General features: G+C 52.5%; 6 protein-coding genes across 6 annotated transcripts; 2 read left to right on the top strand and 4 right to left on the bottom strand.

Annotated features, from left to right (window-relative positions):
- Nucleotides 1–1,479: 1,479 nt before the first annotated feature.
- On the bottom strand, nt 1,480–3,107 carry ATG17 (Autophagy-related protein 17; the record flags this gene model as incomplete). The annotated part of the gene is made up of 2 exons (XM_036638149.1): nt 1,480–2,496; nt 2,550–3,107. 2 exons carry the CDS (start codon nt 3,105–3,107, stop codon nt 1,480–1,482), a joined length of 1,575 nt encoding a protein of 524 aa, XP_036496703.1.
- Nucleotides 3,108–3,817: 710 nt separating this feature from the next.
- Nucleotides 3,818–5,029, bottom strand: CGCS363_v006299 (uncharacterized protein; the record flags this gene model as incomplete). Its single annotated transcript, XM_036638148.1, has 5 exons — nt 3,818–4,283; nt 4,338–4,542; nt 4,592–4,779; nt 4,840–4,882; nt 4,930–5,029. The coding sequence occupies 5 exons, from the start codon at nt 5,027–5,029 to the stop codon at nt 3,818–3,820; spliced, it is 1,002 nt and encodes a 333-aa protein (XP_036495718.1).
- Nucleotides 5,030–11,929: 6,900 nt separating this feature from the next.
- Nucleotides 11,930–13,522, bottom strand: AMYA (Acid alpha-amylase; the record flags this gene model as incomplete). Its single annotated transcript, XM_036638147.1, has 1 exon — nt 11,930–13,522. The coding sequence occupies one exon, from the start codon at nt 13,520–13,522 to the stop codon at nt 11,930–11,932; it is 1,593 nt and encodes a 530-aa protein (XP_036495719.1).
- A 2,596-nt stretch (nt 13,523–16,118) lies between these two features.
- CGCS363_v006297 (uncharacterized protein) lies at nt 16,119–18,015 on the top strand (the record flags this gene model as incomplete). Its single annotated transcript, XM_036638146.1, has 2 exons — nt 16,119–16,236; nt 16,289–18,015. The coding sequence occupies 2 exons, from the start codon at nt 16,119–16,121 to the stop codon at nt 18,013–18,015; spliced, it is 1,845 nt and encodes a 614-aa protein (XP_036495894.1).
- A 187-nt stretch (nt 18,016–18,202) lies between these two features.
- On the bottom strand, nt 18,203–19,111 carry Mfe2 (Peroxisomal multifunctional enzyme type 2; the record flags this gene model as incomplete). Its single annotated transcript, XM_036638145.1, has 1 exon — nt 18,203–19,111. One exon carries the CDS (start codon nt 19,109–19,111, stop codon nt 18,203–18,205), a length of 909 nt encoding a protein of 302 aa, XP_036495895.1.
- Nucleotides 19,112–20,213: 1,102 nt separating this feature from the next.
- RDH13 (Retinol dehydrogenase 13) lies at nt 20,214–21,212 on the top strand (the record flags this gene model as incomplete). Its single annotated transcript, XM_036638144.1, has 1 exon — nt 20,214–21,212. The coding sequence occupies one exon, from the start codon at nt 20,214–20,216 to the stop codon at nt 21,210–21,212; it is 999 nt and encodes a 332-aa protein (XP_036495720.1).
- Between the last annotated feature and the right edge of the window lie 151 nt (nt 21,213–21,363).

The following is a 21,363-nucleotide window of genomic DNA, read 5'->3' as shown; positions in this document are numbered from 1 at the left end:
CCCTGCGGCCTTGCCGAATTCAAGCTGTCCAATGACGTTACCACTCGCCGTGCACGGGCAAAAAAAAGCACAAAGACTAAAGCAGATTGCAGACACGGGATTGGCTGCTGCGTCTGCTAGCTGTGTCGATGCAAGCTGAACTTGAGGAAAGCGACCAGGGGGCGGAAAGGCGCTCCGCCTACTCAATGCTCATACTGGCAGGTTACGCGTCGAATTGCCGAGAGTCACGGGCCAAGGCTTTGTCTGGGAAGATCCCGGTCTTGGCGGCCCCAGCAATCGTCGAAATCTTGGCTTACATAACCTGCTGTTTGCAGATGGTTTTTTTTCTTGGTCACGGTCTATCGAAGGGTCTAACGAGGGCCAATCTCGGACAGACGTCGATCGATGGGATGAGATGAGATGAACCGCTAGACATGTGCGCATCTCACCGGCCGTGGCACTCGGCTGCCTCGAATTGCTTTGTGCACTTGCTCCTACGGACACACGACGTCTAACAAAGTGCACAATGTGCAGCCTCTGCTGTTGCATGCCAAACGAAACACCACCGCCCGGCCGAGACATTTCCCTCGGATATCGGCATCGCAACCCCGGTCGCCCGCAGCCCAGCCAAGCACGCAAAATCGGCCCAGGCCATGCATCATCCCTCGCCCACATCCTGTTTCCTCCACCAGAGCCATGATTTGCAGGTTTTCTTGCAGGGACATGCGGCGAATAACATAACTGTCCCCTCGAGCCTAAAACTTGTTGTTGGCTAGCATCGGGGTTTTGGTCAGCTAATGACCCCCATTTGTCAATCATTGCTGTCGCAGACTGTTGCAGCGCATCGTCTGCCGCTGTAGCATCGCACACAATAACCGCTCATGCGTTGAAACTATCGATGATAATACGGTGACCACTGGCCATCTGTTTGTACTTTGCCACAGCGACTGCGTTCCCTCTGCCTTTGCCGTTGTCGTGGCTAGTATCGTCGTCACCATAATCAATGCTGCTGCTGCCGTCGTCTCTGCCATCGTTTCTGCCATTGTTACATTTTGTCACTATTCGAATGTCTCGAACCCGGGCAGTACACTCGGTTGCGCCCCCAAGTGTGACCGTGGTGTCCCTCAATCCTACGCAAGAGATAGACGACAAGGGCGGTCTCCCAAAAAGGGCCTCGTGCCATTCTTAGACAACCAGAGACGTGAAATTGTCGATCCTACGAGGGCTAAGAATACCACTACTACGACAAACTCATACAAAGCGGAGAAGAATGAAAAAAGCGACATTGCCAGCCAGGTAGGAAGTAAAAAACCCGTAAAAAGACAGATCGCCGCCGTGCCGAATTCCCAGCCCAATTCCATTCCTGAGCCTAGCTGAAGGCCAATCATCCTATCTATGAACGCCAGTAAAATGAAAGAAAGAGAGGAGAACGACCCATCCAGAATAATCCTAAAACAAAAAAACACATAACGGAACAAAGCGCTACACATTACAACGCTACTACCGCTGCTGGCTTCGCTCCAGCCTGTCCCGCGCCGCATCCACAACGCTCCGGTCCAGCGCCGGCGTGCTCCGCGACCCGCCGCCGCCCGCATCCTCCTCTGCGGACCCATCGTCGACCACGGCCACGAGCTCCATCCTCTTCATTCCCGCGTCCATACCAGGCCAGAGGTCCGTCGGGATGAACTCCCCGATATCCTGGCGGAACCCCTCGCGCTCGCGCCTGTCGTTGTCGACGAGCTTGTCGACGCTGTCCTTGGCCTTGCGCCAGATGTTCTGGATCTTGTCCTCCACCAGCCGCCGCCGCTCGACCTCCAGGATGAGGTTGTCGTACGCGCCGGCGTACTTCTCGTAAAAGTCCCTCAGGTCGTCCATCTCCCCGAGCTTGCCGTAGATGGTGAACCGCTCGTCCTCCCACCGCTGCAGGAACTCGGCCTCGCTGGCGATGTAGCTCGCCACGCGGCCGCCAATCTCCTCGAGCGCCGTGAAGGCGTCCAGCGTGCCGAGGAACGCGGCCTTGGTCTGCCCCGTCTGCGCCGTCAGCGCCGCAAAGTCCTCCTCCATCGCGTGCAGCCGCTCGTTGATCTCCTGGATCACGCTGTCGACCTCGGCCGCGTCGCTGACGACGATGTCCAGCATGTCGGCGCGGTCCTGCGTCGTGATGGGCTCGAGGTCCGGCATGTGCGACTCCTGGTCGGCGATGACGCCCGAGATCGAGACGCCGTCGCCGCCCTGGGACTGCGTCACCTCCGCCGCCCTGCGGCGTGCGAGGGCTGCGCCGCCTTCTGTCGTCCGCACCGCCGTGACGCAGAGGTCAAAGTGTTTTGTAAGGGATGTCAGGAGCTGCGCCATGCAGTGCGAGTGTTCGACGAGCGACACCAGCAGCTCGGGGATCGGATCGTGATGGGAAGAATTCGATAGCGATCGGGGTAAGGGTGTCGTCGTTATCGTCTTTTTGAGGGCTCGGAGGTCGTCGTCGAATCGAAGCAGGTCGCCGTCAAATGAGGTTTGGATAGCCTGTACATCAAACGTCAGTTGTGTGCATGGATGCAATCGGATAGACGACGCACCTGCAGCTCGCCCAGGCTCTGCTTCAGAGCCTCGACCATGACGTGGACGCTCTTCTCGTCCACGAAATCCATCAGATTCCGCCTCTCCTCCCCGGGCGGCCTAAACACAGACTCGACGGTCGTGTTCTTCAGCATCGCCATGGTATCCTGCAGCTTCTCGTTGGTCGCATCCATCGTCTTGACGAGGTTCTTGAAGTCGCGCTTGCCGGCATCGTAGGTCCTCTTCAGGCCGCGGCGGACCTTCATCAGCAGCGCCAATTGCTCCGCGATGGCGCGCTTCAGGAACTGGCTCTCGGCGTACAGGACGACGGCCTCCTCGTGGGCCTGGCGGGCGTCGGTGGCGATCTCGTTGGCGCGCAGGACGGCCGTCATGGACGAGAGGGAGCGTTTGGCGGCGAGCAGGTGTTCCACCAGTGTCTCAACCGGGACGGGGTCGGCGGCGTTGGAGGCGGAGTCGGAGGGGGCGGGATCGCGGCGGTCTCTGGAATGTGAAAGGGAGTCTCGGCCGGCGGAGGTGGACGAGGCTGCGCTCCGGCTCTGCGACGGCGAGTTCGCCATGTTGAATGGGGAAAAGAAAGAAGGAAAAGGTGGATGCCAAAAGGGTTCTGCTGACTTCACGGGGATGGTCAGGAATTGAATCGATGCATATTTAGAAGAAAAGGGCAAAGAGGTCTGCGATAATAGGTGGTCAGGTCCAGCAGGGTGCGAAAGGGAAACGGAGGGCGGATGGAGGAACGGGAGGACGGGCGGGTAGTGTAGGTAGATGGGATGGTGTAGGGGACGAGGATGATGTCGCGATAAGGTTGGAGCTCGTCAGGTGTGTAAGGTACTGTGTGATCCCTTATCGGCCTTATCGCAGCGTGGTGACGCGCCGTAGGGGTTCCTGTTAGTGCAGGCGCTCGGCCGTTCGCAGCAGCCTTATGTCACTAGTGGGTACCTCCCCCTGTAGCAGGTCACTTTCGGCCCGTCTGATTGGGCGAGAGTCAGGGGACTGGCTGTCGCTGTCTGGAAAGCTCCCCGTAGCTTGCTGCTTCTCCAGCGCTCTGCAACGCTAGTCCAAAGGTCCAGAACGCTGCCATGTTTCGCTGCGAACGGAAGTGATTCGCTCAGCTCCGTGTCGTGTCACCCTTCGCCGACCAGATTCGTCTCACCGGCCAGGGATATCTACCTCTCTGGTCATGATTACTTTTTTTGACGTCTGTCTGTCTAATAACAAGCTGGAAACCCCTGACGCAATGCAAGACACGGCTGAGTCCCCTTTAATGGCGTCATACCTTCTCGGAATGACATGGGCAGTTCTGGTCCCCCACGATCCTCGCATTTGGATTACCCCCGTACACCCAGACCTCGTATGTCCTTCTTCCACCGGGACTATCCACAACTATCCCCCGGAAGCTTCGCTGGTGAGACATCTCGGGCGTCGTCACGCCGCAGCTTTCCGCCATGGTGTCTTGACTGCGTATCGACCGCAGAGGCAGTGCCTCCGTCGACGCGGTCCTCCTCCTGGGGCGTCTCGTGAAGAATCTCGAGAGGCACTTGCGCATGTATTCAATGAACGGCTTCGTGGTGCCAAAGACCAGAAACACAAGCAGAGATGCCGTGACTCCGGGCATGAAGAGGAGGAAATCTTGCCGCGCTCGCTTGGCGGAGATGTCTGGCGTCAGCCTGGCGTGGTCCACGGCAATGTTCTTTCTCGCGCTCGTCGAAAACAGCATGATGGTGACTTCAAACATACTGTCCAGAGTTAGCGTTCTCCGTGATATCTCGGGAGAATGCCATGCAACTTACGCCAGAATCACAAACGAAATCATGAATCGCAGCATGAGCCACCTGTCGTAGATACTCGTCTTGCGGGGCTTGTGCCCGCTGGTTCCTCTCGAAGATGACGGCTGGCCGTAACCGACGTTCAGCTTCTGCAGCCTTCGTCGAGATTGGATGTATCGTATCAATATGGCCAATGTTGCAACGCTGCCAAAGCCGATGCTCCATAGCACTGTTGCTGTCAGTCTTCTTCCAATTTTCGTGAGAAACAGCTAACCTACATGGCTGTCCAGCGAGTAGCAAGAATCCTCCAAAATTGTTCCGTATTGACGGAGCTTGCAGGCAAGTTGTCGTTATCAGAGGGAACAAGGGCGAAAAGACCTTGCCGACTCGGTTGATGATCAGAAGTGGCCTCTTGAGTTTCGGCTTCTCATTCAGACCCCAGACGGATTGCGCTAATGCGAACGCCCTGTTGAATTTCTGGTCAGAATCACGCATTTATCGTTCGCATTCCCACGATTATCCATACCAGAACATGTCAAACAACGCAAGCACGTTGTAACAGTAGTATTCTTGGTCATGTCAGTGGTAATTCAACGTGACTCCATTGTAAACTTACGAATGTAGTACAGCACCAAATCTTCCCCTATCGCAGCATTCGATATCACAGCCTCAGGACTAGCAACATTGGTCGCTGCATACTCAAACCGAGCCGTCATGATGTCCTCCCAATACAAGACGAGTCGAGTTTGCTGTATGATGGAGCAAACCGTACTCAGCGTCGTGAAGTATGCCAAACAATTCACATCTGGATCCCTCAGTCAGTGTTGGAAGTCATTTCTTGTTCAACGCAACATACAGCTTATCCGTTCACCGTGCTGCCAAGCAAGCCATACCACCATCAGACTCCCCAAGAGACATATAACAGAGTAAATAAGGACCCCAACGACCGTGCCCACGGCGTCTTCCGGGATCTGAGCCATGGTACGCACGACTCGTCACAATATCACCATGTCGTCGATGAATCGGTAGTTAAAGAGGCACAGACCACAAGTTCTCACAAGAAAGGCACATTCCGAATCGTATATTTATCATCTCAACTAGCCGCACCCATCCCTCCCGTGGTTGCCACATCGCAGCCCTCCCTAAACAAGAAGGAGGCAAAATGTCGAAGGAGAAAAAGCGATGCATTATCACCCACACCATCCTCTTTATCCCGGCCCCATCCACACCTTTCTTTCCCTTCCTTCCTGCCGTCCTGCCGCCGGGAGTGTTCCGGCGCGAGGCCAATAGGGAGTTTCCATTTACACACTCTTCGCCTTGCTGAGGCAGGCACCCACCCATCTTATTCTGCTGCCGGAATAATTATCGGACGATAACGTCGAACCTCACCTCGGCCTCGGCCCAAGCCTCCTGATGGGGATGCATGCGTCTAGAGAGAATCTGCAGGGGTTGCTGATATGAAACCCCCGCTTTTGGTATCCTATCTTGAACGACCACAGGCTCCAGCTTCTTCAGCATTGTGGGTATAATGCGCCTGTTATGATCGTAGGCCTGGGTTGCCGGAATGGTAGAATGGTGCTTGAGTACGAGAAACGAAACAATTAGATTCACTTGCGTGCTTGTGGGTAAAAAGAAGTAAGTCTTGGCTTTTGGGAGGCCTCGGCCCCGAGATGTTGATGGGAAACAGGCGAGTTTGGTTACCATGACTCCGAAACCTTGGAACATTCAAGTTTGCTTTGGGACCGTTGGATCGCATTTGAGACTCGATAGTACTGAGAAATGATGATACGCCAACACAAAGTCGACACAGCAGAAGTATCACCAGTTTTAGTTCCCCCACCTGGATTGAGTTCAATTGACAGCGGCCCCGTCCGAACACGCGGCTTCATCCCACTTGATGTCACACCCAAAACTGACAGAGGCAAAGACAAGAAAAGGCCCCAAAAATCGGACTTCCCACACGCACCCATCAACAGCAATCCTGTCCAAAGCCTTCGGACCTTCACCACACCAGACATCAAAAACCCCCGGGACCTGCATGCAGCGATATGCTTATTGTGTGCTCCGTCAGCACTACCCCGCAGCACGCATCTCTTTCCCTGAGTGGAATTCTCCGAACACGCATCAAAATTCTCCTTCCTTCCCTGGAAACCATCCCCCGGACTCACGTTCTGGATTCGCGCACCGCCATGCAGCGCACAATGTCTGCTCCGTTTCTGTGCTGGCATCCAGCAAAATGAGGAAATAGGTGCAATACTGCTGACAGGAGCCGGCGTGCAATCCCTTCCGCGTTGGGCCAGACTGCAGCATGATGGAGGACAGGTAGTTAATCAGCGGGAAGGGCAGATAAAACCCCTGCAGCAGTAGCTGCCACATGGGAGTTGTGGGTGGGTTGTCTGGGCTCACGACATGGTCGCCGATCGACGAGTGCCTGCCCGGCCGAAGCCCCAGCCACCCTCTTTTTTCGACGTCCGCAGCCTGTAGTTTAGAGGCCGTCGCAATTGAGTGAGGGTCGCATCACGAGACGTTAGTGAAAGTGCTTGCAGCACTGGCTCCGTTCCGAGCCAGGGGCGGCCCGCGACGGCGACGCCCGGCGAGCCTGAGTGACGGAGACATCCGTGGGAGACACAACCAGGTTGGCACACGGATTCTATCAGTCGGGCTAACTTAGACTTGAGTTCTACCGTTTTGGCCGAAGTGAGGTTGCATTCTCGGGCGGATCGTCGTCTGTTCTAGACTTGCATGCCGTGATGGCGATGGGTTGAGACACACTTGTGTCTAGATGAGATGAAACTTGACACCATCTTTTATCGACCACGTGTATCAATAAAAATGCCATATTGCCATCGATCTTTGTAATTCTTAGAAGATCGAGTTTAAGTGTATTGTCTCGTCTGAAGGGGTGTGCGGGCTCGGCTCCGGGATACCCATCGGCCACCGGCTAAGATCACCGGGGACGGAGCTGGGCAAAATCCCGTTGTGGGAGTGCAAGTCGACGGTCTTCAACATCTCTCCGAAGGGTTTCGAAAGGGTAAGCGCGCGTATGAAACGTCTAATTAGGAAGACGCGGTCACGCATGTGTTGTTAGTGTCATCATGGAGTCAGCAAGACCAAACGCTCCCGACAGCTCTCTGCGGGCAATGACTTTCGAACTAGCCCCTGTGTAATAGCAATCTTTACCCCCAAGTTCCTATGGGTCTCTTTACTCTCTAGGTACTAACCACGCCTTCCGCCCAACTTCATTCCACTTTCCTCTCGCAGAGCTCTAGCCGGCTCCATCTTCGGCATCTCCACACCTCGCCGACGGCGCTAGCAGAATATTCCCCGAACCAAGCTCCACCCCGAACAGTGAACGCCGTTGACGGGGCCGAAGCCACGCCTCTATCCACACTTTCGTCGCCAACCGCAAAATTTCATTTCTCTCGCAAACGACGGTCCGCTCTCTGCATCCACCCGCCTCCATCGTGAAAACTCTGCATGCCACACATTCTTGACCTCGCTCCCCGCCGAGCTTCTCAACAGTCACTAGGAAACGTCCCAGTAACAACTGGCCGGTTGGCCCAATGGCAAGGCGTCTGACTACGATTCAATCGTGAAATCAGGAGATTCTGGGTTCGACCCCCAGGCTGGTCAATCTTTTGCCTCTTGGAATGTTATATACCTGTTGACCGTCCCGGCCTCGATTCATCAGACGTTACCGACTGGGCTGTCAATATCAAGCGGTCTTCGTGGCTCAGTCGGTAGAGCGTTGGTCTCATATTATTCAATATGACTCTGTCTAAGATAGAGATATCCAAAGGTCGAGAGTTCGAGCCTCTCCGAGGACAATCCTTTTTAGCATGTGTACCTAGTGCCTTGTTTTTTCGTGGGTGAGCTTCCTGGACTTTATTTACCCATTTGTCTCAGGCTACAATGCGACAGACGATAGAAGTCCCCATCTATGTATGCATGCCGTTCAAAATATTTATTAATGCTGTAGTTAAATGTTCTTGAGGTGCTAATATTTAATGCCTGCTAGTCTCACTAATATACGTAGTGCGTCTCTGTTGTTATAAGAAGTAAAACTTCGCTAGAAAACTCGGTTGTTACAGTGACCCCGATTCAAACGACGTGATATTACAGATGAGGAAATAACTGCAACCACACGGGCATTGAATAGGCGCCTATTGGGAGATTGCGCAGGCTTGCGAAGGCTTCAACAGTCAGATAAAGCCGCGCAACCACATTCAACGCCCCAAATACAAACAAAGTAGACATTATGACCTTTTCGATGATACCTTCCAAGTCTAGATAGAAGTACAAAGTCACAATGACGAAATTTCCGAAGGGCATGATACTTGCTGCTTTCCAGCAGATTTCCTCGGCTTGTGTAGGAAACTTTCCGCTCCATCCAGACAGATGCAGTCCGCTGTATATCAGGGTGATAAGCAGTGTGGACACTGAGAAGCGGTAACCGAGATCTCCCAAAGTCCGATCTTTTTCGTGACCATAGAACCAGGGTCCAATCGTAACCACGAAAGCATTAAACCACAAGTCTGAGTCGTTGTATCGGTCAGCAATGCTAAAAGCATAGTTGCCCCCTGCAGAGAAGAATGAGCCAAACTCAGAGCTAGGAAAAGCCTGGCTGTGAGATTGCAAGTCCGCTCCGCGATGATCGCGGAGAAACTGTGTTGCCTTCAGCAGACGACGGATGTCTGTTGGCAGGAGATGTAAAGGTGGCCCGCGCCCATTGTCATATTTGAGACGGAATGGAAGGATTCCGTCCCACGGAAGATATAGAGAATGTCGAATTTCTCTTTGTACCGCAAGATGAGATTGAACGAAGTCTTGTTGTCTTGCAGCGGTGTTCGAAGTTACGTCTGGGGCATAATTATCAACGGGGTGACTGTGGCTGTCTTGCGGATCTGCAAGAACGAATTTCAGTTTGGGGCATAATTGTGATTGAATCGCAAGACTTATGAGTCCCAAAATATCGTCAGAATCCGAGCCCAAAAGCTCGGGAGTATTGAGATCAAGAGGTTTCTGACTTGGTTAATAATGGATTGGTAGCGACTTCAATTGCGACACCTTACCGAAGCCCAGCATAGCAACACCACCAATGCGCATACCACATGGACCATCGTATGTATCTCCAAAAGTATGATTGGGAGCCCTTGCACCTTTCGAGCGATGCATTGTATTATCATCCACAAGACTTGAGTGGCAATCAAGACTTTTTGGAATACGTTTGCTTTGCTCTTTTCAGGTACATTCGCACGCTTGATCATGGTTTTGAGGTCCAGCAGTTCCATATCTATCAACTTCAAAAAGCCGGCAGGAGATATTGGCAACCTCCCTGGGCATGATTTCATAAAGTCTGGACCGAGATTGATTTCTTCCAGGTCCAAGTCAACTTGAAACCCGCCCATTTCGACGAAGAAACAGAAGTTAAGCGGAACTTCCTGTTCGAAATACTGTTGATTAGCTAGGTGTTCGGTGCATAGAAAGCAAGACAGCAATAGTTGGGCACGAACAATGGAGCAAGACTCGTTCTTCTGTGACTGTAGTGCTTTTAGCTCTTTCCGTAGTGCACGGGCTGACAACATTTGACTTGCCGCAATCACGAGCACTGTGTCCGGGAAAAGAATAGCCATTACGGTCCACCTAAGCTTGTCGAAAAAGCCCGCATAACGCCCTCTGTTCACCGGGATATTTAGATGAAGCACTGACCAGACGCAAGCAAATAGAGTAACCACGCATGTCAATAGAATATCGACAGTGCCTCTCACTTTGGGAGAGTCCACCCATGATGCTGCGGAGATCGTCGAGAGTGCCTTCGAGTCACCTTCATGTTCTGTGATGAGCTGTTGAATGACGTCCGCTGATTGCGATTCTGCTGCAGCAAAATTCAAAATGGCAACGCAAAACAGCCAGACCGCTGATTTCAGAATCGCCATTGGGGAAAGTCGTTATGGAGTTGCAAAAGAAGGGAGGAAAGGTTCTTCGAGGCCAGGCGCTCGGTGATCCGGGGCAGGACACTCTTTTGGTTAATTTGAGACTGCAGGCTCTCGGGGCTGAATGCCATCTGACTTGAATCAATTGGCTGAGGCCTCATCTTGGCTCGCGGCATACTGAGTTGGTACGGGAATCTTTTCCGTTTGCGTTGTCATTGTGTCACACAACTTCGCAGGTAGGAGCAGGCTGCGCTTACCCTGCACCCCATCAGCGGTCGAATCCCTGTCGAGATTCGAAGCACCACTAAACGACCAAAGTAAGCATGATTGACAGCTCTGCGAATGATATGGTGAATTTCGCGCTGGGAAGCCAATTATGTGGGACGAAATGTGCCTTCCGAAAGAGCTTTGATTTCAACATTCGAGCTAGCGACGCCATTTGACTGGGGACAGGCATTTTTCCAGCTTTACTTCCGTCATCTGTCTACACTTTTCTAACATTGTCCATCAAGCCGGTGATCGCATACCAACAGTGACCGCATGCTTCTTTACTCTCGAGCTCTTGCTCAGCCTCTACGACCTATGCGACAGCCCCGAAAGTCAGCATTCCAATCACGGAACTCAGAGAGCCGCGGCTTTTGCCAGGTTTAGTCAGTACATACCGAAGCTAAGCAGCCTAAAGCAAATCGTCGAGTGTGGACCTATTCTTCAAATTTCGTCCCCTTGTTCACAGCGTGCCTCACCGCGTCGACGAAGCCGTTCAAGTGGTTCCACCATCCAGGCGCGGGCTCTGGCAGAGGAGAACGGGGAACGTGGTTTATTGCAAGGCCCAGAGTTGGTGTCAAGAGAGTGAGAAAGCCGATTACAAGCGCGAGATGCTTCATGTTGAAGTCGTTAATTGGTTTGAAATTAGGTGGTTGAATCGAAGTCAGGGGGGATAATTGGACGCAGTTGTTGTTTTGCTTCATACATCCGATGTTTGATGGGGGACCGTTTCTGCCAGCTTTCTGCAAGGCGGCTCAAAACCCCCCTTCTTATACCCCATGGGATAGACATTGAGGTTACGCTGTGACCCTCCACAGATCTCTCCGTCAGAGTCATACGGCAGTCAACAAGGTGCGCCTCCAGGCGGTAAACTGCGAAAGAAAAGGTAGAAAGGAAAAAGGATGATCTCCCTGTTTTTCGGGGAAGAATCATGGAGACAACGTGCGGCTTAGAACGGCTATGCATTCACGTGGATCAGCTGGTAGACGAGCGATACGCAAAAGTGCACGCGGAATATTCTGGACGACCTAAGCCACAGTCATCATGGCCAGAATACGGAATGTGTCACTTCAGATTGAGTTTGTAGTTACGACGCAGCCCCCAGCAAAAAGACTAGGGCAAAATTCACTCTATACGCGGGCACAATTCTGGAAACACTATATGGGTACTTTAACCTATACCCTCTACCGATTAAGGAATACAGTACAGAAACCCTATACGTTCCTGCTAGCAGGCAAACCTTCGCACAAGGTCGAACGCGCGCCCTGGCCGAATAGACCGGCGGAACAGCAACGGCGCCGGCCGCGCGACGTATCACATCAGATATTTTGTATGAACGAGTATTGATTAAAATTAAACATTAGACATATAACGCTTCGTATCTGAACATATCTATACAGGCATGACCACGTCTTGCACTTAAGCCATCGTCCTGGTGACGAAAGGCAGCGAGCGCTTGTTGTAGCCAGAGTTCTTGTCAACGGCAACCTTGACGGTGGCGCTGGAAAGGGGCGCCTTGACGTCGTTGCACAGGCCCTCGGCCTGGTCCTTGGGCAAGAAGACACGGGGGAGACCTCCGGCAGGCATCTGCACCCAGAGGCGGCCCTTGTCGGCAACGGTGAAGGACTCGCAGTTCACAACGTCGATGACCTCGGAGCCGATGGCAAAGAGGTGGGCGTTGCGGGCGATGGCGAACATGGCGTTGTTGGCGGCGTTGACGCCACCGCTGGTGTACATGGAGAAGAGCTGACCCTTGCGGAAGGCGATGACGCGGCTCTGGTCGTCGCTGCCGTAGGAGAAGACGGCCTGGGTGCGCTCGGTGGTCAGGAAGTTGGCGTTGGCCTTGGCGGCGTGCACGCGGATCTTATTGGCCTGCTGCAGCCAGCCGTAGAGCTCGGAGTTGATGTCGTAGCCGGCGAGCCAGAGGGCCTCGCGGTTGTTGGGGGTGGTGCTGCCGGAGAAGTGCTGCTCCTGGCCGTAGTAGATGATGGGGATACCGTCGCGGAGCAGGGTGAAGGCGTAGAAGTTCTTGGCCAGGGCCATGTCCTTGTTAGTGTAGGGGAAGCGGGGCTGGTCGTGGTTCTCAGCGAAGGAGCCGAGCAGGGAAGGGTCGATGCTGGTCTTGGCGGCCATCTCGTTGGTGCCGGTAAAGACAACCTCAAGGTCGCTGTTCACCTTCTTGAAGGAGTCGGCGAGCTGGTGGTAGGCGCTGTAGTCCATGAAGCCGTCCATGACCTGCTGGTAGGGGGCCAGGGTGTCCAGGCTGGTGTGGCTGATCTCGCCGAGGAGGAAGACGCCGGCAGCCTCTCTGAAGCCACCGACGGTGAAGAACTCAGGTTCGATCTCGAGGGCGGTGTCGACGCGGAGGCCGTCGATGTTGTACTTGGTCACGAAGTCCTTGATCCACTCGGCGTACACCTTGCGGATGTAGGCGTCCTCGGTCCTCAGGTCGGGCAGACCCTCGAGCCAGCAGATCTGCTCGGACTTCAGGTTGTTCCATTTGATGGAGCACTCCTTGTGGTAGTACTCGGGCTTGTTGAAGGGGACGTATTTGGAGTAGTCGCCAGGGTTCTGGTTGAGACCGACGTGGTTGGGGGCGATGTCGACCATGAGGTACATGCCGCGGGCGTGGAGGGCGTCGGTAAGCTCCTTCAGGTCAGCCTCGGTGCCGAAGTGGTCGTTGAGGGAGTAGATGTCCTCAGTCCAGAAGCCGTGGTAGGCCTCTCCGGCGTTCTCAATGAATCCCTCAATGTTCTTGACGATGGGCGAGATCCAGATGGCAGTGGCACCGATGTTCTGGATGTAGTCGAGCTTGCTCGTGATGCCTTTCCAGGTACCACCGCAGTACTTGCCGATCTGGGTGTCGCACTCTGGGGCCGAGCCATCAGACGTCGCAAAACGGTCAGTGATGATCTGGTAGATGCTCTGGTTGCGCCATCCGGCGGCGTCCAAGGCGAGGGCGCCTTGAATAGCCCCAGAGGCCAACAAAGAGAGAGTCGATGTGTAGCGCATGATGAGTGACTGAAAAGATTAAGGTATTATGGCACAACTAAATGACCACAAGAGGGAAAGATAAAAACAAACAATATGAGAGGCTAAGAAAGTTGGGGTTGGTTAACGATTGGAGGATTATACCCGGCAGGGATCAAATGAACGACAACAGCACAAGGCAGAACGAGTGATGACCTTGGATTCAACTGCCGCAGTTGCAGATGCAAGAGAGACCAGTAAGTGCAAAAAGTGACAGCAGAATCTCGCCGATTATATTCGCGGCGACGACCTCGAGGACCAGGCACAAAATGGCTCGACTCGTCGCCGTGACTGCGCCGCGATCAAGCGAGGAGGTCCCGCATCGCTGGTAATTCCCTTAAATTCCCCTGTCAACAACGGGCGGTGCTATTGGCAAGGGACGAGCGAGTTTCCAGATCGAGGGGCCGCAACCGATTCAATCCAGTCGAGGTTGTCCGATTTTGAACGAGCTTCCGGCCGCGGATCCATCCGAAGATCCACCGGCGTGTCAACCCTTACGGGTCCATGGCAACCGTTCAGGTGCACCGTGCTGCGAAACTTGAGAGAGTCGAAAGAGGATTAGGCGAGGGGAAGAGTCCGAGGAGGCCGAACCGGGACACGGAGCAGCTTAGGAGGAACAAGACGAATCGCCTCTGGAGAACTGATCTCAGAACCCACGCTGATCACTCGATCTCGCAGCAAGATCTGCGTTCCTGAATAGTTCGCGCCAAAAGATGCGGCTCTTTGGCGCGAAGCTCGAATCGCGAAGTTCAGAACCGGAGAAGGTGGATTTTGACGACCAACACAGAAAGAGAAGTGGGGACATCTCCACCAGCGTCCCGATTAGTCGATATTCCACTCTCCCTTAATTAATAATGTAACCCTCATTGGCTTGGCTATACGAGAACGGTCGGGGGGCTCGAGTTTGCCAGCAGGCAAGGTCGCATGTCTTCGTAAAGGGGCTCGCATTGGCTTGAGTCGGACGACCTGGGAGTGTTTCGTCGGCATTGGCAAACATCGTTCTGGCCCATCGCGAGGACCTTTGGGCGACCAATGGGGGAACCCCCGATGCGAATCCCTCGGACGGTCCTGACCAAATGGCAATTATGATGATTAAGGCGAGTTGCGAGAAGGCGCAAAGCTGGTTTTTCGACAAACGCGTTGTGCGCTGCACTGGCCATGCTCTTAATCCTTGTCCAACGGTAACCCCGGTATATCGACACTCTCTTAAATAACATCTCCAGGTTAGGCGCGTTGCAGATCGGGCTCTCCGTCTCCAGACTGCTAAGGTGAGCACATAACTGCACAGACGATTTTTAGCATCTGACTACATCCCATTCGCGAACATGCCATTTTGTTGGATCCCGTAACGCGACTGAGTCGCGAGGTAAACAAACGACAGGCATGCGCAATAAGGAACGAAAAGCTTCTGCTAGACTGCTTAACGTCTTAATTACACTAGATTAATCTGAAAGCCCGAAACTTTGCGATTTGTTTTAGCGGCTGTTCGGGGGCGGAAGGTGGATCGATGCGAGAAGTAACATCTGGTCTGTGTGTGGTTCTTCATTCACCGAACAGCCCAAGCCACGGACGGTACGGGAAAAGTCCTTGAATGTGCTTGGAAACTCGTCAGACCATAGATACATAGCGGAGGTTTGTAGAAACAAGACTTTGAAGGTTTACTGATCTCCTTTTGCTGATTCCTGATGTTCTACGGCTTCGGCCCCGACTTTACTAACACGCAATATTGACGCAAGGTACTTTACCAAAGCCGCCTTCCTAGAAGTCTTTCTTGGCATATGGAATGACCTTTAGAAAAGACTGTATACAGTCTGATCGTTTCAACTCGCAGCCTTCCGATGCCGCAATCTCTCAATCGTCACGTAATGACAGCTGGTGAACACTCCCTGATCCTCTCCCTCGACTTTAATTCAGAAGGAAGAAAACGATAGAGAAAGGCCTTCGGCGGGAAATGGCAGGGGGCCAAGGATTACCTTGTCCAAGCAATACCGACCTTTCGTCTGTCGTGCTGATAACCTCTACTGCATGGCGATAAGACACGTTACTAATGGTATGTTCTCGACAAGCTGGTTACATTTACACTCTGGGGCGTAATGTCCAATCACAGCTCTGCTGATCGTCCAATCACTATGGGCTAAGGGGCGACCAATCATCCATCCTAAGGGTACGAGTACGTAAGCCTGATTGGAGAAAACTCGACCAACGAACATTGGCCTGGAACAAATCGCCCTGTCCTCAGTTGAGGGGTAGCCTAAACGCGTTGGAACGCGTCCTTCGTCGAATTCGCCATCCCTTCCACCCGTATCAACCGCTGCCCAATGCACGGCGTCTATGTTCCAGACCCGCAATGGCATCCTCGAACACATACATCCATCGCTGTTACCATTGTCAGCACCTATCGATAGATGTTGGTTATGGTCAGAACGCATCTCGATTGACGTTTGATGATGTATTTGTTGCCGCCGGTGATGGATGTAGCTTTCTCAAACGAAGGCTAGACATACTCCGGCAACAACTGCCACAGGATGTGGAGTACGACGATGAAGCGTACGACGATGAAGATTTCAAAAGCCTCGAAATGGAAATGAGTACCGACTTGAACAATGGCAAACCCGTTGTCTCATGCAATTGGACGATGAAAACTAAGGGGTATCAACCAGATATCGTTGACCAGCTTCTTGCATACACCGACAATCGTAAGTTGTTCCTTGCCACTTGGAAACTCCGTTGATAACACATTGAATCCAGCCGCTCTGGAGAAAGTCAGAACTAGACCCCCGGGACAACACCCGTTCTCTGAAAAGGAAGTTCGATGGATGAAGGAGCGCCTGGACACGTGCACACAAATGCACCCTATCTGCAAACAGGCTAGAGCAGAAGCGGAGTTCTTTGAGAAACCAAAATTTCTCCTTGACATAGGATCAGACGACAATACTGACACGCGCCTCGTCGAAAGTTCGAATTCTCGAGCTATCAAGTACGCCATACTCAGCTATTGCTGGGGGCAAGGCAGCTCTAAAACCTATATGACTACTTCAGACAACCTGTCAGCCCGTCTCGCGAGGTTGGATTTGCATGAGCTGCCCAAAACGATTAGGGATGCGGTCACAGTCACGAGAGCTTTAGGGATCCGATATTTATGGGTTGATGCTCTTTGCATTGAGCAGAATTTGAGCCGTTCAGAAAAGAGAGAAGTCTTGCGAAACATGCCCGAAATTTATGCTGGAGCGGCAATTGTCATAGGTGCTGGCTCAGCATCGCACTGCAATGAAGGCTTCTTGGGACGTAGGAACCTGCAGTATCATGTGTATGAACTGCAAGTTTCTCGAACCAATGGCCTTGTCATTACTAATGACAAAGTGCGCCTTGTTGAACGCGGTTTCGAAGTGAAATTGGATCCATTGTACACAAGGGTATGGACATACCAAGAAGGCGAAGCAGCGTTGTTCTCTCTGGCGTTCGACACCGAGAAACTTGTATGGAAATGTCAACAGTCACATCGCGCAGACAGCGACATTGGACTTCTCTCGGACCCATACGAAGGGAACGAGACAATGACCTTCTTCGATTTGCTTATGGGGAGCAGAGAAGAAGTCTGCTCATCCAGTCTCGATTTGTGCATAAGTAAGTATATCGAAATGTGTTCAGATTATTCAAGACGCCAATGCGGAAATTTGGACGACAAGCTCATGGCTTTTTCATGGGCGATCGACCTGATGGCCAAGGCCACGCGGTGGGATATCTCAGAATGCAAGGCTGCACTGTGGGAAAGGGACATGCCAAGGCAGCTTCTTTTCTGTCGCCGCGCCGCTGAAAAATCTAGCATTGAGACTAGTTCAGACAGGCAGAATACGAGAGAGAAAACGATGATACCATCATGGTCGTGGACGTCTAAAAGAACGCCGGTGAGATGGAAAGATCTCAACGACCGCGACCACGGGAAAGACTACACTGCCGAATATGTAGCATGCGACATTGTTCCAGCAGACGTTTCGGATCCTTCGGGAGCAATCACGGGAAAGCAATTAACGTTGAGGGGAAATGTCCGCACGGCTCTGTGGAACGGTCTTGCATTTATGACATATGATGTTTCACAAGCTGGCCGAAAGCTGACTTCAAGACAACGTAGTCAGTCGCCCACTGATCGGTTAGCAGACGCTTCGCAGAAAGGAGGAGGAGGAGATACAAAGCGCAAACCGGTCTTAGCTACGTCTTCCTACCGACGACGCGACCCACCTCTTTCTAGGTTGACAGTAGACGTCACTTGGGACTGTCTATTGGAGCCTGGCTATCAAAGAGTGAAGCTCCTTGAGCTCCGCTGCACATTCATCAAGCCGGTATACTATTCTTTTGGGATCATTCTCACCTGCAACCGCCGGGGCACATCGGAAAGATTAGGTTATTTTAGATTTAAGAACGCTGCAGGCATGAATTGGTTTCAAGAGCGGGACAAGAGTATAATCAGAATTGTTTGAAGATGCCAGTGTCTTTCAAAGTTCCTAGTAGTATCTCACTGTCGAAATTGAGATCATCTTGGAAGTTTTGCTGCAGTTATGGCGTACCATGTCTCATCCGCGCCTGTAGTCAACGGCATCGTTGAAGCCAAGTGTCGTTGAACCTCGGTTGCACACGGTGACTTTACAGCCGATATGTGTGAAACCACTAGGACTGAGACGCTAGCCGCTTGAAAAGCAAACCTCCAAGCTCATTTGTGTTCGCAGGTACGACGTAATTCTTCTCATCAACAACTTGCGACCAACTATCTCGGACGTTGTCAACCCTCCACTCTCCTTCGTGAGACCCCTGGAACCCCTTGGTCTCACCCAAAAAGATCCGACTGACAACTCGGCCCTGAGCACCAATGACCTCGCCATTAGCCTTGCAATGCTCGTGTGCTAGCCATACAACAGCCCGCGCCGGGTCCTCGGCAGGCAAGTTGGCTCTCATGAATGCTTGCATCCCCGCGTCCGGGGTGTTCTTCTGGACCGCGTCGGTAAATGCCGTCGTTGCCACAGAGTTGACCAGGATGCCGTGCGGTTCTCCCTCAATGGCGAGTGTCTTGGCCATGCCCACGAGGGCAAGTTTGGCAGCTGCATAAGCCGCAGATCCGGCCATTCCAAAGATGGTGTGAGATGTGATCATCACGATGCGGCCGTACTTCTGCTTCTGCATGTGAGGCCAGGCTGCGTGCGTGAGGTTGTATGACCCTTCGACATGAACCGAAAGCATGTCTCGCAAGTCGGCGGCAGAAGTTTCTTCGAACGGCTTGGGATCAAATGTGCCAGCGTTGTTAATGATGATGTCGATGCGGCCAAAAGTATCGATGGCCGTTTTGACCAAGGCCTGGGCAACTGATTCATCCGAGACGGAGCCAACGCAAATGATGGCCTTGCCATCCGCTTTGATGATGTCGTCGGCGGTTGCTTGAGCTGTGGCGGATGTGGTGCTATTGACTACCACAGAAGCGCCAAGAGCTCCGAGTAGAAGGGCATGTTGGCGGCCTAGACCGCGACCAGAGCCGGTCACAATTGCGACGCGGTTGTCGAAGCGGATTGAGTTGGAGGAAGACATGTTGACTTATTGATGGAGGATGGTTGAATGACTTTGGATGACAGATGGTGTGTTCAGTTGATGCTGGCTGATTGATCGAGTATGAGATGGACGACAACTGATCTTGGGCATCAACTTGGCTTTACTTATACTCTGAGTCCATTCCGCAATACAGCTTTTTGAAACGGCAGGCGGACGGTTTCTTCGCCTAGTAAGCCTATTCCGAAAGTAAGAAAGCTTCATTGACGTGGTTTGTAATATCTCCAAGGTCGTTCACGAGTATGATGTTGCAAGCATTACCATGAAAGGTGTGCGGACTTTGTACTGGCTAGTTTCTAGCGGAGTTTCCTTCTAAACAGTGTTTAGGCAATGTTCTCCTGTGTGTGGGTTTAGTTGGGCTTCAGCACTGACCCTGTGGTGCTGTACGTAACAGAGTTTGGCTAGTTGGGCAGATCTTCCCAGACTTAGGCAGTTGTTCCTCTGATCGGCATTTGTGCATTCTGTGTCGTGAAATTTGGGCAATAACTTGCCGAAGGATCAATAAGGCTGCCTTATTGGACGAGCTGGTTGACGTATCTCAGTGTAATTCTCGCCAAGCTATGACGGGAGGTGAAGAACCACGAAAGTTGCGCCTATTGTCAGATTGCAATCGCGCCCCACTTTCACTCATACCGCCATAGACAGAGAGCAGGCTGGAAGTAGCGACTTAATTCGACACAGATGCGAATTTGGATTGTGCCCAATGAGAAAAGCTATCACGAAAGGTCAAATGCATGTCACGGAGTGTCCCATTCGTAAATCCGTTAAGTCCAAGGGACGGGAAAGTGGCGCACAGCGGAGACCGTGAAGTCCGCTACTGGGAATAGTTGCATTGACGTTAAGTCTCCGAGGGCGGCTGGATTTCACGCCGATTTGGTGGGCCCATCATCACAACCAACATCACCGGCACCAGCAATGAGCCATGCAAGGGAAAACGACTTTAGAATGAGAAATCTGGAAAGAACATAAAAAATGTTGCGTGCCTCTTCCACATAACAAAACTCAGTTCACTAGTGTTCATCACACATTCAAGCTTCACCACAACTCCTTTCCAACCAACTATCCAATATTGTACTGCGTCAACATGGCACCCACTTGCAATTCCAACACAACTGCTAGCGAGCTCGTAGAGTTCCATGCACCTCGAATTGCCGGAAAGACCATTCTCGTCACAGGTCCCTCACCTGGAAGTCTTGGCGAGAGCTTCATCACACAAGTGGCCGCAGGCAAGCCTGGGACTGTTATTCTAGCCAGTCGGTCCGTCTCAAAGATGCAGCCTGTTGCGGATGACCTCAAGACCGCCCACCCGGAAATCATCGTCAAGCTTCTTCCAATGGATCTCATGTCCTTCAGCAGCGTCCGCAAAGCTGCCGAGACAGTCATGTCATGGGCCGATGTTCCTGCGATTGATCTGCTGGTAAACAATGCCGGAATTATGGCTGTGCCATACAAGCTGACAGAAGATGGCTTCGAGAGTCAATTTCAAACGAATCATCTCAGTCACTTTCTTTTCACCAACTTGATCATCAAGAAGATTCTTGCCGCCAAAGCTCCCCGGGTCGTTTTCGTGTCGAGTGGCGTCCACCGCGTCGGCAACATTCGCTGGACCGACTACAACTTCAACGAGGGCAAGAACTACCAGAGGTGGTTGGCGTACGGCCAGTCGAAGACGGCCAATGCACTTACTGCCCTGGCGCTGGCTAGGAAGCTCGGCGGAAAGGGCCTCCTGTCCTTCGGTATGTGTCCTGGTGTGAGTTTTACCAATCTCGCAGCACATGGACTACAAGACCAAGCCGCCTTTTCGGCAGACCTGACGGAGATGGACCACATTTACGGGAATAAGTGGCTCTTTGGAATGGCCGAGATGCAGATCAAGACCTTGGACCAAGGGGCCGCAACTCATGTTTTCGCTTCTTTTGATGAGTCAATCAAGGATCAGAACGGTGTCTTTTTGTCTGACTGCCACGTTGCTGACCCTGACTTGGAGGAGGTATACTCTTGGGCGACCAGCGAGGTTGATGCGAAGAGGCTATGGGCGTTGAGCGAGAAGCTTGTTGGCCAGGAATTCAAATACGATGATTGATGTTGAGAACTTAGAGTATTTTAGTGCAGACGTCAGTTTTTAACCCATCTCCAACCCGTAAACTCTCTCCAAATGCCACGTTAAGACTATCAGCCGTACTTGAAGATTTCAACGACATCACACAGACTTCAGGAAATATTGGTTATGGGAG

This window comes from Colletotrichum siamense (assembly GCF_013390195.1).
Source record: "Colletotrichum siamense strain Cg363 chromosome Unknown KSG_Cg363_contig04, whole genome shotgun sequence".
NCBI lineage: Eukaryota > Fungi > Ascomycota > Sordariomycetes > Glomerellales > Glomerellaceae > Colletotrichum > Colletotrichum siamense.
This window is presented reverse-complemented; position numbering and strand designations above follow the sequence as displayed.